This window comes from Anomaloglossus baeobatrachus, chromosome 11 (genome assembly GCF_048569485.1).
Source record: "Anomaloglossus baeobatrachus isolate aAnoBae1 chromosome 11, aAnoBae1.hap1, whole genome shotgun sequence".
In the NCBI taxonomy this organism is placed as follows: Eukaryota; Metazoa; Chordata; class Amphibia; order Anura; family Aromobatidae; genus Anomaloglossus; species Anomaloglossus baeobatrachus.
In genome coordinates this window covers 103,212,864-103,226,039 of record NC_134363.1, presented here as the reverse complement: position 1 = coordinate 103,226,039, position 13,176 = coordinate 103,212,864, and the positions used below count along the sequence as shown (strand labels likewise).

The window sequence follows — 13,176 nt, the reverse complement described above, 5'->3', positions numbered from 1 at the left end:
GTTTGCACTGTTTGCTACATTTTCATATCACAAATGACTATCATATTCCTCACCATTTGATAAACCATACTATTTTTTATTTTTTTTTTTTTTACCCGCGCCAAAACTTAATGCCAACCTTTCTTGTTATTTTTTATCAGTTTACAACATATTTCTGAATACATTTGTATTAATACAATATTGACACTCTGCAGTCACACATCCATGTGACACATCGGCTGCTGTCTGTTTTCCTCTTCGACAGTGCTTGGTCCATAGAGTTGAATGAATGTATTCATCGAGTGGGAGCCGGGAGACCAGGGCCCTATTCTGATCTGATATGTGGATCTGTGAGACGGGTGCAAATTGGGAGGCTTCAGTGGTATACATCCATACCTCACCAATCTGTTTCTCAGGAATAAACCAGACACTCCCCCCAAACCCCACACACACACACAAAAAGAACAACCAAATCACGTGACCTTCCTAGGGTTTTTATTGGCTTTCAAGCAAGCGGGTGAAAAAAAATGGATGGCACCTGAGAAAAAAAAATCATTATTGCTCTCTGCTGGTAACACTCGCACCGATAGGTGCATCCAGCCTGACATTAGGCGTGTACTGCCATGTAATCTGCATGATATGTGTCATGGTGGTGCAACTTGATACACAAGGGCTTGTGGAGTTGAATTGAGGGCACAAAAGATTTGGTTGTAGTGACTCCATTTCTGGTAAATCTGGGCTTCTGTGTGGATTTTTTGCCTCCTGCTTTCTGCTCCTCCATTGACCTGATGTTGAGGAACCTCTGTGATATGCTATGTGCTTTACCTTTCAGGCTATGACTCTAATGGAGTATCTAATAAAAACAGGCTCAGAGCGGGTAGCACAGCAGTGCAAAGAAAACATATATGCTATACAGACACTGAAGGATTTTCAATATGTGGATAGAGATGGGAAAGACCAAGGTGTGAATGTCCGGGAGAAAGCAAAACAATTGGTGTCTCTACTGAAGGATGACGAAAGGCTAAAGGAAGAACGAGCACATGCCCTGAAGACTAAGGAGAAGCTAGCACAGACGTCCACAGGTGAGTGAGCTCCTTGTGCTGGAGCCTCTGAAACATTTACATGTGCCACAACATTTTGCTCATGATTGGTATTGAATGTAACAAAATGATGATAAAGGAAGATGTAGTTTAGCACTTTTACATCCATACAATCCTTATTCCCTGATTAGGCACATGACTTCTTGGACACCTCCTTCAGCAAAGACAGTTAGGCCCTGATTTTTCAAGGCTGACGTTGGGCACGTCAATGTGAATGTCGGGGCTCCTTAAAGCGTTCCAGCAAAATGAACGAGAATCTGAAATTTCATAGGCATTCTCCTCGAAATGTGCAGCATGTCCATTCTTTCAGCATTTTTCACTAAGTCTGATGAATGGAAAAAATGCATAAAAAAACCACAGCTTAAACTTGTGTTTTTTATGCAGCCTTCTTCCTACCAAGAGACATGTTTTTGATTTAGAAATATCTGGAGCAAATACTTTGTGTGCACATACCTAAATATTGGAATATTGGCATGTGCCTCACCACAAATGACTCCAGTCAGAGACCGGAGTAAGTTTTCTGGTAAGACATATGCCACAGGTTTCCATGATTGGGGTAACTGTGATGGCACATCCATGCCTCATCCCAGCTCCATTTAGCCTAGTTGGTATGAAAATGTAAAAAGTTTAAAAGAATTTGCATAATTGTGCAAAAATTTTGCAGCTTTTTAAAGAGATTCACCACAGAATTCTAGCATAATGGCTTTGATGTATTGGGCCTTGAGCTACACAGCCGCTCCTATATTGAAGGGGCTCTGCAGGATTTATTTATTTTTTTGTACAATCACGGAATGGTATAAAATAAACATTTTAAAAAATTGTCCTAAGTTCACTCCTGGTCTCTGTTCATGGCTGTGGCAGTCATTGCATCACTGCGTTGCAGCAAATTAACAGAAATAAAATGGAGACTATTGGAATAGTCTCTGAGGGTTTAAAGAGGACCTTTCACTTGCTCCAAAAAATGAATGAAATATCTTGTAGAAATCTCTGAGCCCCTCGGATTCTTCAGTTTGTACAATTTTGTGCTGCACTGATCCATTGCAGAGATATTCACGATTGTGGCTTTAGCAGTGTAGTATGTGAAATCTCTGTGTGCAGCACAACTGGGTGTGTGTTCAGCGTTTTCTCAGGGGTGTGCTTTTTCACCCCTCCTTTCAGAAGCCGACAATCACAGCTTGTGGAGACTGTAGAAAGTAGCGGTCGTTCTTAGGCTGTGTGCCCACGATCAGGGTTTACAGGATTTTGGACGCAGATAGTTTTGTTAAACGCTGTGTTGTACAGTACAAGCACAGTGGATGGGATGTAGAGAAATCTCCTGCCCACTGGGATTGTTTTTTCTGTAGCGTAAACTGACGTGTGTGGCTTCCCAAACCGCAGTAAGTCAATTTATTTCTCCGCTGCGAGAAGCGAGAGACCGCCGCAGCCCGAACACTGATCGTGGGCACCAGCAACTGCGGTCTACTGTGGAGAGCGTTCACTGCCGCAGGATTGGACACACTGCATCCAGGATGAAGCATGTCCGGATCGTGGGCACCAGCAACTGCGGTCTACTGTGGAGAGCGTTCACTGCCGCAGGATTGGACTCGCTGCATCCAGGATGAAGCCTGTCCGGATCGTGGGCACCAGCAGCTGTGGTCTACTGTGGAGAGCGTTCACTGCCGCAGGATTGGACACGCATCCAGGATGAAGCCTGTCCGGATCGTGGGCACCAGCAGCTGCCGTCTACTGTGGAGAGCGTTCACTGCCGCAGGATTGGACACGCTGCATCCAGGATGAAGCCTGTCCGGATCATGGGCACCAGCAGCTGCCGTCTACTGTGGAGAGCGTTCACTGCCGCAGGATTGGACTCGCTGCATCCAGGATGAATCATGTCCGGATCGTGGGCACCAGCAGCTGTCATCTACTGTGGAGAGCGTTCACTGCCGCAGGATTGGACTCGCTGCATCCAGGATGAATCATGTCCGGATCGTGGGCACCAGCAGCTGTCATCTACTGTGGAGAGCGTTCACTGCCGCAGGATTGGACACGCATCCAGGATGAAGCATGTCCGGATCGTGGGCACCAGCAGCTGCCGTCTACTGTGGAGAGCGTTCACTGCCGCAGGATTGGACACGCTGCATCCAGGATGAAGCATGTCCGGATCGTGGGCACCAGCAGCTGCCGTCTACTGTGGAGAGCGTTCACTGCCGCAGGATTGGACACGCTGCATCCAGGATGAAGCATGTCCGGATCATGGGCACGTACTCTTATAGCAAAAACATTTCTATCTTTACGTTTTGTGTGTACTTGATATCTGTCTCCTACTCCTGTTCTCTCTGTTTTAACCCAAATCAGGACTTCTTGCATCGCTTCCCCACACATATATCTTGTTAATACTTTCTGCATAAACTTGGTATGTCACTCAGCGTTGCACAGATGGCAGTAAAATTTCCCGCTTGAGCTATTTTAAGCTATACCTTATGGCTATCTCCACAAAGCAAACATTTGGTCCTACTACTTGCATCTCATTAGGTCTAAGTACAAGAATAATTGTTTCATTGTCCTTGTGTTGAAGCCTTTAGTTTTCTCCCACCTACACTAGAAAGGTGTCAGTGTGCAAAAAACCCGTTAGGGGTACTTCTCACATAGCGAGATCGCTGCTGAGTGACGGATTTTGTGATGCACCAGTGACCTCATTAGCGATCTCGCTGTGTGTGACACTGAGCAGCGATCTGGCCCCTGCTGTGAAATCGCTGATCGTTACACAGTGCTAGTTCATTTTTTGGACGTTGCTCTCCCGCTGTGAAGCAAACATCGCTGTGTGTGACAGCGAGAGAGCAACGATCTGAATGTGCAGGGAGCAGGAGCCGGCGTCTGGAAGCTGCGGTAAGCTGTAACCAAGGTAAATATCGGGTAACCAAGCGAAGTGCTTTGCTTGGTTACCCGATATTTACCTTTGTTACTAGCGTCCGCAGCTCTCAGGCTGCCAGTGCCGGCTCCCTGCACATGTAGCCGGAGTACACATGGGGTAAATAAGCAAAGCGGTTTGCTTATTAATCCGATGTGTACTCTGGCTACGAGTGCAGGGAGCCATCGCTAAGCCGTGTGCGCTGGTAACCAAGGTAAATATAGGGTAACCAAGCGCTTGGTTACCCGATATTTACTTTAGTTACCAAGCGCAGCATCGCTTCCACGCGTTGCTGGGGGCTGGTCACTAGTCGCTGGTGAGATTTGCCTGATTGACAGCTCACCAGCGACCATGTAGCGACGCACCAGCGATCCTGACCAGGTCAGATCGCTGGTGGGATCGCTGGAGCGTCGCTAAAGTGTGACTGTACCCTTAGATTGTTCTTATGTTTTACATAAGGGCCCATTCACATTACTTTGTCCCTTCCCCTCAGAATTTCTGCCTGAATCTCGATTTTCTGGTGTTTGGGTTCTAGACTACCAACTTGCCGAGAAGGTGGACACCTCCAGAATAAAGCACAAACCAAATGTGTCTCACTGTACTTTGGCTCCAGAGGGGTCAGACTAAATTTGCAAAGGTTGAACACCCGACGGGGGATGTAGAAGTAATGCTAGCGGCCCCTTAGTTTCCATGGCCGGCCGTCACTGCAGTGGCACATTGTATAGTGAGCACTCTTGCCCCGCACTAAACTCGTGTTTTTCAGTTTGTTTTTAGTGGAGAATGCATTGGCACAATATCTTCTCTTGTTCTCAGGTTTTTTACTTGTTTAATCAATGTTTTGTCACTTTTATAGTCCATATTCATATCTAGATTTAGACCTGTTTATAAATCCTGCAGGTTTTAGTCTTGATCACTTCTTAGCAGACCATCTTACAAGAGTCAAAGGTTTGTTTCTGCACTTGTCTTCCTCTGTCCATGCGACTGATATTAAGAAACTCCTATTTCTCAGAGCGGCTGCTCAGCCATAGTAATGTACAGGATGTAGGAATAAAAAATGACTAAGAAAATAAAGGTATCTGGAGGGAAGAGGCCATGTATCGGGTCGTCTTCTGCGAGGGAAGATCATGAAGGCATTACAACTTCAGAGTAAGATAGGAAGCTCGGCCAGCGCAGACTCTGCAGGGAGTGGGACCTCGCACCTCCACAGCAGCCGCGTCTCCGCAGGAAGGAGATGAGATCAGTCATGGGCTGTGAAAGGGGAAACCGTGCTAAAACATGAGTGTCGGCAAAGGTGCAAGGAAGGGAAACCTCGATGTGAGAAAAAACGATTTGCTGGGATAGAAAGTATAGCTGGTGACCTGGTGTGTGTGGTGGGGTTTTTTTTGTTTTATATATAATCTCCAGCTAACTACCAACACTGGCACATTTTGGAGCCTGTCATGACCACACACCCACAGTGTGCCCTCAACCCCATTGCTGCAGAAACTTCATTGGCATACAAGGACTAGTACCAATTAGGAAACCAGTTAGATCCTGGGTGGAAAGTTTCTTTATCGTGCATGGGAATTAAAAGCCATAAACTCTTCCTGTGAAGTAAATATTAACAGGAAATCCCTTTTGGCCTCACCTACAAGAATACCTTTACCCTTGATCATCTTATCTCTGAATTCATTGTAGCCGCAAATCCATAGCTGTGTGGACATTTCACCATTGTGGTTGTGCAAGCGGTGTCGTCGGGTTTACCTTGTCATTGCTTATAGCTGTTACCAAAACAGGTACCAAAACAGGCTTGCTTCTTTTTTGCCTTTATTTCCTGCCCTTGTGTGACTTATTTTTCTTTTCTTTCAGGCAATGATATTGTTTAGGTTAGGTGAGGTTAGGTCATGACCTTGAATTTTTAGACCACTTGGCAGACTGAAATAACAAAGGAGAAGAGTCAGGGACTTGGACTTTCCTAAACATTCTGTAGAACTTTTAGGCCTTAGGGTACCGTCACACTTTAGCAACGCAGCAGCGATCCCACCTGGTTAGGATCGCTGCTGCGTCGTTACATGGTCGCTGGTGAGCTGTCAAACAGGCAGATTTCACCAGTGACCAGCCCCCAGCCAGCAGCGACGTGGAAGCGACGCTGCGCTTGCAGAGAGTCGGCGTCTGGAAGCTGCGGACACTGGTAACTAAGGTAAACATTGGTATGGTTACCCAATTACCTTAGTTACCAGCGCACACCGCTTAGCGCTGGCTCCCTGCACTCGTAGCCACAGCACACATCGGGTTAATAAGCGAACCTTTGCTTATTTACCCGATGTGTCCTCCGGCTACGTGTGCAGGGAGCAGGGAGCCGGCACTGGCAGCGTGAGAGCTGCAGACGCTGGTAACGAAGGTAAATATCGGGTAACCACCTTGGTTACCCGATGTTTACCTTGGTTACAGCTTACCACAGGCTGTCAGACGCCGGCTCCTGCTCCTTGCACATTCAGGATAGTTGCTCTCTCGCTGTCACACACAGCGATGTGTGCTTATCAGCGGGAGAGCAACAATAAAAAAATGAACCAGGGCTGTGTGTAATGACCCGACCCAGGGCCATGGGGTACTCTGTTCCAGGTGTTGGTTAATGGGATTATGTCACGGGGGCCTGTGCCCGGTTCCGTGGCCCTGGTGGTCGCTGAAAGTCAATAAAACAAATAAAAAAAAAATAAAATAAAGAAAATAAATAAATAAAAGTATTTCGTGACGCCACCTACGGTTCCAGTATGGTTACTGGGGCTGCAGGTCAGACCTCTGGGGTGATGGTTAGGCAGCCAGTTGTTTACGCTTCCCGTAGGTGAAGCGGGGTCCCCAGGGCAGTTTTAGTAGTACACAGATATGGCAGTTTTTCCTCACAGCCTTTTCAACTGTCACTTTAGTGCAGCAGCCTATGGCTCCTCAGATGAAGAAATATAGTGCGTCACACCAATTCATTAACTCTGACCAGATTTTACTTGCAGGTGTTAAAAAGGGGTTTAGTTTCTGATGTTAGTTTTTTTGGGTAATCTGGGAACAGTTCAGGATCTCTGCACCAGGTCAGTTGTGTGGCCTCCCTGCTGCGCTATGTTTCTCCTTGGCTGCCTGTAGCTATACCTTGTCCCTCTCTCACTGTCTTCACCTGTATGGCAGGCGGCGGGAGCTTCTCTAAGGGGCACTGCTGTACTCACTGCGGTCCCTAAGCTCTGTGTAGCGGCTTTGCCTTCAGGTGCTGCTGCGGCCAGGAGATCTGCAGTCTCCCTGGCCCCCGGTCTTTATTGCTGGGCAGATTAGATCCCTCACAATCTCGGACGCCGGTGTCCGATAATCAGCGCTGTTCCTTGGGGATGAACCGGTCAGGCTCCACCTCCCCGGTCTCTCCTCTTTTGCCTCACTCTTGATCCCTCAGGCGGTCACACAGTTAATTGTGCGGGCTAAGCACTGCCCTCTCCATTTTGATGTCTTCCCTCACTCTCTGCTCGCACAGTCTCTTTTCCTCCAACTGTCTCTCTGACTCCGCCTCCAAACCTGGCTTTAAAGGGGACCTCACCTGAACTCGACTTGTAGAGCTCCCCCTCCAGGCTTGGAGTGGAAATGTTTTATGTGGGATTACCTGATGTGGAGATCCTTCCCTGCCCAGGTACAGGTATATTTGTGGCAACTGAACCCTGGGGTGCCACAGTAACGAGCAACGATCTCAGCAGGGGCCAGATCGCTGCTTAGTGTCACACACAGCGAGATCGCTAATGAGGTCACTGCTGCGTCACAAAAACCGTGACTCAGCAGCGATCTCAGTAGCGATCTCGCTGTGTGTGAAGTACCCCTTAGACAAAAAGAACCTGCTAGCTTTTGCTACCTGTTTTTATGGTGCAAAAGCAGATAAATGGAATTCCTTCCATACTTTTCTCAAGACGGTGTATTGCAGTAATGTTTCTGAGCTGATGTAAAATGTTATCAAGTACAAGGGGAGCAAGTGAAGGCTCTTTATTGATTTATCAAAAAAAAAAAAGTCTGAAAACTGCTACTGCACAATGGCAGCCAGTATGCTTCACATTCTGTGTACTGGAAGGAAGGCTATGAGAATTTACACTGTATTCTCAAGAAACTTTACTACGAGGATCAAGGCTGATCAGTATGTGGTGATCTGAAATTTCTCTTTGCTCCTTGGGCATCAAGGTGGATACACAAAGTACCCAAGCTTTTTGTAACTGTGACAGCTGGGCTAGGACTCATTACAGGAGCCCCAAAGAGTGGGCTAACAAGAACATGTTCGCAACTTGGACTCAAGAACATACTTGCGGAAAGTTTAGTTGATCCCAGTAACTTTCTCCTGCCACAACTCCTAGTTAAGCTTAGACTGAGGAAGCAGTTTGTGAAAGTCCTTCCGAAAGAAGAAGAGAATGTTAAGTACGTGCATACATAATTTCAGGTACTGTCCAAAGCAAAACTGAAGTAAGGCATTATTGTGGGTCTGTATATTCGGAAACTCATGCATGATGGTGTTTTCTAAACAAAAATCAAAAACCTCTTGAGAAAAGAGAAGTAGAAGTAGTGAAGAAAGTTGTAGGTAACAATATTCAAAATTTAAGTCCATTGTGGAAAACTTGCTGAAATGTTTCAAAGCTTTGGGTTGTCTGATGAATTTCATGGTACATATTATACATTCCCATTTGGACAGTTTTCCTGAAACCCTTCATCTGGATATCAAGGAGATGGAATGTGAACATGATGGAGGACGACTGCTGGAGGCTTCAGAGAAGATCCACAGGCCTTCCATTAGAGAAAAGGCATCAAGAGAAGCTTTGAAGAGAAAAGGCACAAGAATTAATTTCCAATAAAGTGGCAGAATGAATATTTGTTTTTTTTAACATCAGGGCATAAGAATCAGCCAATTTTTGCATACCTGTGTAATCGTAAAAATAGTTGTAGCTCTCAGAATGTGGCAATGTATAAACATTTTTTTATTCCCACAAAATTGATCTTCATGTGACATGTGATCGTACTGACCCGAAGAACAGAGTTGTTCTTAGCATTTTTGTTGCAAGATGAACATTATAAAAAAATAAACAATTCCAGAAATGTTATGTTTTATTCATTCTGTTTCTCATAAATTGAAAAAGAGCATTAAAAATAAAAGTACTTCAAAATGGTACCAAAGACCATATTATACTCATATAAATAAAATAAAATACTCTCATTCAGCGATGTTTGCAGAGCTATTATAACTGTCAAACTGTTGATGTGAAAACATTATATATATATATATATAAATTTTTTTTTTATTAAAACGGCGGTTCACATTTTTCTTGTGCTTTACGCTAAGAATTGACCTTGAGGTTTCTTTCTTAATCCCTGAAAAACAGGATTTAGAAAAAATGCTGCTGAAGCCACTTACTATAAGGTAGATGGAGACAATTTGTACTGTGTATGCCCCTCCTGCTGAGCCCTTCTGTGCCTAAACCACAGGTAGCGACCCCATGCTGGGCATTACAGTAGTAAAGGCCCAGTCACACTAAACAACTTACCAGCGATCCCAACAACGATACAACCTGATGGGGATCGCTGGTAAGTTGCTAGGAGGTCGCTGGTGAGATGTCACACTAAGCGACGCTCCAGCGATCCCACCAGAAATCTGACCTGGCAGGGATCGCTGGAGTGTCGCTACACGTGGAAGCATGCTGCGCTAACTAAGGTAAATATCGGGTAACCAATCCGATATTTACCTTGGTTACCAGCGCACACCGCTTAGTGCTGGCTCCCTGCACACCTAGCCACAGTACACATCGGGTTAATTACCCGATGTGTACTGCAGCTACATGTGCAGGGAGCCGCGCACACTGCTTAGCGCTGGCTCCCTGCACTCCTAGCTACAGTACACATGGGGTTAATTACCCGATGTGTACTGCAGCTACATGTGCACAGAGCAGGAGTCTGCACTGGCAGCTGAGAGCGGCGGAGGCTGGTAACGAAGGTAAATATAGGGTTACCAAGGTAAGGGCTTCTTGGTTACCCGATGTTTACATTGGTTACCAGTGTCCGCAAATGCCGGCTCCTGCTGCCTGCACATTTAGTTGTTGCTCTTTCGCTGTCGCACAGCGATGTGTGCTTCACAGCGGGAGAGCAACATCTAAAAAATGGCCCAGTACATTCAGCAACAACCAACGACCTCACAGCAGGGGCCAGGTTGTTGCTGGATGTCACACTAAGCAACATCGCTAGCAAGTTGTGCATCAGCAGCGATGTTGCTAGCGATGCTTATTAGTGTGACGGTATCTTAAGGAGAGCCCACTTAATTTATGGGGCTTTGTTTCTAAAAACACAAGCTGGGTGCAATGTATCTGGCACTAAACTGGCATATTTGCAATTTTCTCATAAATATGTAATTTGAAAAATGGGGTCACTTGAGTGTTATTTCTACTGTTCTGGCACTTAAGGGCAAATAGCGTCCTCAAACTATTCTAGTGAAATCTGTGCTCCAAGAGTCAAATGGCCTCCTTCTCTCCCGTGCACTGCAGTGTGGTCAAACAGTACTATAGAGCCCCAAGTGGGGTATTGCCAGGCTCAGGGGAAATTGTGTAACAAACTACCAATCTCTTTTTTTATTTACACCCATTGTGACAATAAAAGATCTGGAGCTAAAACAACATTTTAGTGGTTAAAATATTCTCCTCCCTATGGTATAAAATGCTGTGATATATACCTGTGGCGTCAGTACACTTACTGACCCCCTAGATAGATTCATTGAAGGGTGTATTTCTAAAGTGTGATCACTTCTGGGTGAGTGGGGGGGGGGGGCTCTGCTGCTCTGGCTCCTGAGGGGATCTGCACTCCAAGACCAGTCTAGCAGAATCTTTACTTCAAAATAGTGCTGTCGAAAGGAGTTTTTTTTTTACAAACATTGCGGACTGTCACAACTGACAGTTTAGTTCTGGACAGGAGAATATAAGGCACAGGACTCCGGCATCTCCACCATCAGGGGTAACCAGAGGTTAGGGATAGCCTAGGGTCCCCTAGTGTGAGGGACAGTATAGGAGCCCCATGTCCCTTGCTATCCTGCAGTCACATTGTGACATAGCTGGCCATACTTTTTATTACATTTTAGAATGGATCCAGTTGCTATATTAGTCAATTGCAGACCTTGTCTCTCCAGCAGTAAGCTCGGTCCGTCACACTGGTGTAATCTGCCCTGGTCTCTCGATAATCAGCGCCCAAACTGCCTCTCCCAGAAAGATTTTCAGGGGAGCGCAGCCTGTCTTGCTACGTTCAGAGAGGTGTGTAAGTTATATTTGTTTTCGTCCCCACTCCTCTGGAGATTGGTCCCTTTTGGGTGGGAATCCACAAGCATGGGAATTTCCTTGCCTTCTGATTGTCCTGTATTTTTGATGGTGGACGGGTTTTTCTCGGCACTCCAACTGGTCTATGATGATCCGTATAGAACATCATTAGCCCAGTTTAGGATCTGTTTGCTGCAACAGGGTACTCGGTCTGCAGAAGATAATAGCTCTGAGCTCCAGCGCTGGTCCAAGGACACATAGTGGTATGACTGCAAGTCAGTTCTTCCAGGATTTGTCCAAGATGGTAAAGGAGATGTTAATTATGTATGAGACTCCTCGTTCTTTAGAATGTGCTATTCTTTGGTAATATGGTAAGGATGGCCCAGGTTCCGCTAGTGTGAGGAGCATTATAGGAGCCCCCTGACCCTCGCTGTCCTGCAGACACATTGTGACAAGTGCTCCTTCTTTTTCAAGCTTTGCACTGTGCCCAAACACATACTCTTCAGAAATCTCATGTACAGGCCATTGAAAAATTGCTGCTAAACGTTTAACAACTTCACTATAAGGACACTTGTATACATAGACTGATTCGGAAATCTCTTTAATATATCCTTACAGCGTCCTCTGCTTCATCAACTCTGAACCCAGCAACAGAAGCCGAGCAGGCCTGGCCTCAGAGCAGTGGGGAGGAAGAGCTGCAGCTCCAGCTCGCTCTGGCCATGAGCAAAGAAGAAGCGGAGCAGGTAAGAGCAAAGGTAAATCCAGACGGGGGGCTCTTGGGGTAATATTACTGTAGTAAACCTTTACATTTTACTATATACTTCCAGCAAAGAACCAAGATCTTCTGTATCCGGTTGCCACACATTTTCCAAGGCACGAGTGGGAAAATACCTGCAGTACAAATGCCTTGGAGACCACTTTATCCTCTATCACTGGTGTTTTGTGTTGCTGTTCTCTGGAGAGGGGTTGTAACCTGGAACAGTGTTGCAAGTTTTGCATGATTGATTTATTTATTAGGTTGGAGGAGAAAGTCTTTGAAGATTCACAAACTTGGCAAAATTAAATGAATGTATCAAAAGGGAATCTGTTAGGTTGTTGTTATCCCGTCTGAGAGCAGTATGTTATAGCGGCAGAGACCCTGATTCCAGCGATGTGTCACTTACTGGGCTACTTCCTGTAGTTTTGATAAAATCTCTGTAATCTCTGCTGCTGATCTAGTAGTTTTATGAATACTGCGCTTTGTATGACCCCACCCACACCACTGATTGGCGGCTTTCTGTGTATACTGTGAAAAGCTGCCAATCCGAGGTGGGGGGTTGGACTACATTGTAGCAGGCCTACAAAAAAAGAACGAAAGAGTAAAGTGCAAATGCATAATTTATTGAATAACAACTGGCATGGTTTTAAAATTGGCAGCAATCCCAAGCCAGCAATGTGAAGTAGAGTTTGTAAAATACAATTCAGATTGATATACAAAAGAATCTGAAAAACTGGGTCCTAAAATGTATCATAATGTATAAATGCACAGAAGCACCCCAAATGCAAAGATCATGAATCCAGGGGTTTACACATATATGGATACACACAAAGAGTCATCTAGACCAGCACAAATGAATTGAAGTGATAAAATTATACACTCTGAAAAAACAGAAAATATCAAAGTTGTACATTTAACAGAGATGCTGGTATCAAATTGTAAGGACTCTGAGATGACAGAATACCATTATAAATGCAAAGCCAAATCAGTATTAGATGCAGGGATTGACCACAAGGTGGTGCTAACAAATGCTAATGCAAGACCATGGTTGTTAGGAACACCAGTAAAGACAGACCCACTTAGATAAATCACATACCCATGAGGGTTACAAAACGGGCTTGGGAAGCAGTAGAGAGGACCCCCTGGGAAAAGAGCCCCGACGCAGCGTTTCACGATCCA

The 13,176-nt window shown here is 45.5% G+C and overlaps 1 protein-coding gene across 7 annotated transcripts in view; it reads left to right on the top strand.

The window, feature by feature from the left end:
- Positions 1 to 13,176, top strand: part of LOC142256662 (epsin-1-like) — a 139,437-nt gene that overhangs the window by 81,927 nt on the left and 44,334 nt on the right. For 4 of the 7 annotated variants that reach the window (XM_075328471.1, XM_075328476.1, XM_075328473.1 and 1 more), the window contains exons 4-5: positions 812 to 1,061; positions 11,859 to 11,995. In XM_075328471.1, the coding sequence (XP_075184586.1) occupies positions 812 to 1,061; positions 11,859 to 11,995 (387 nt within the window). The remainder of the gene's footprint in view (positions 1 to 811; positions 1,062 to 11,858; positions 11,996 to 13,176) is intronic. The other 3 variants (XM_075328474.1, XM_075328472.1, XM_075328477.1) reach the window with 1 other exon arrangement.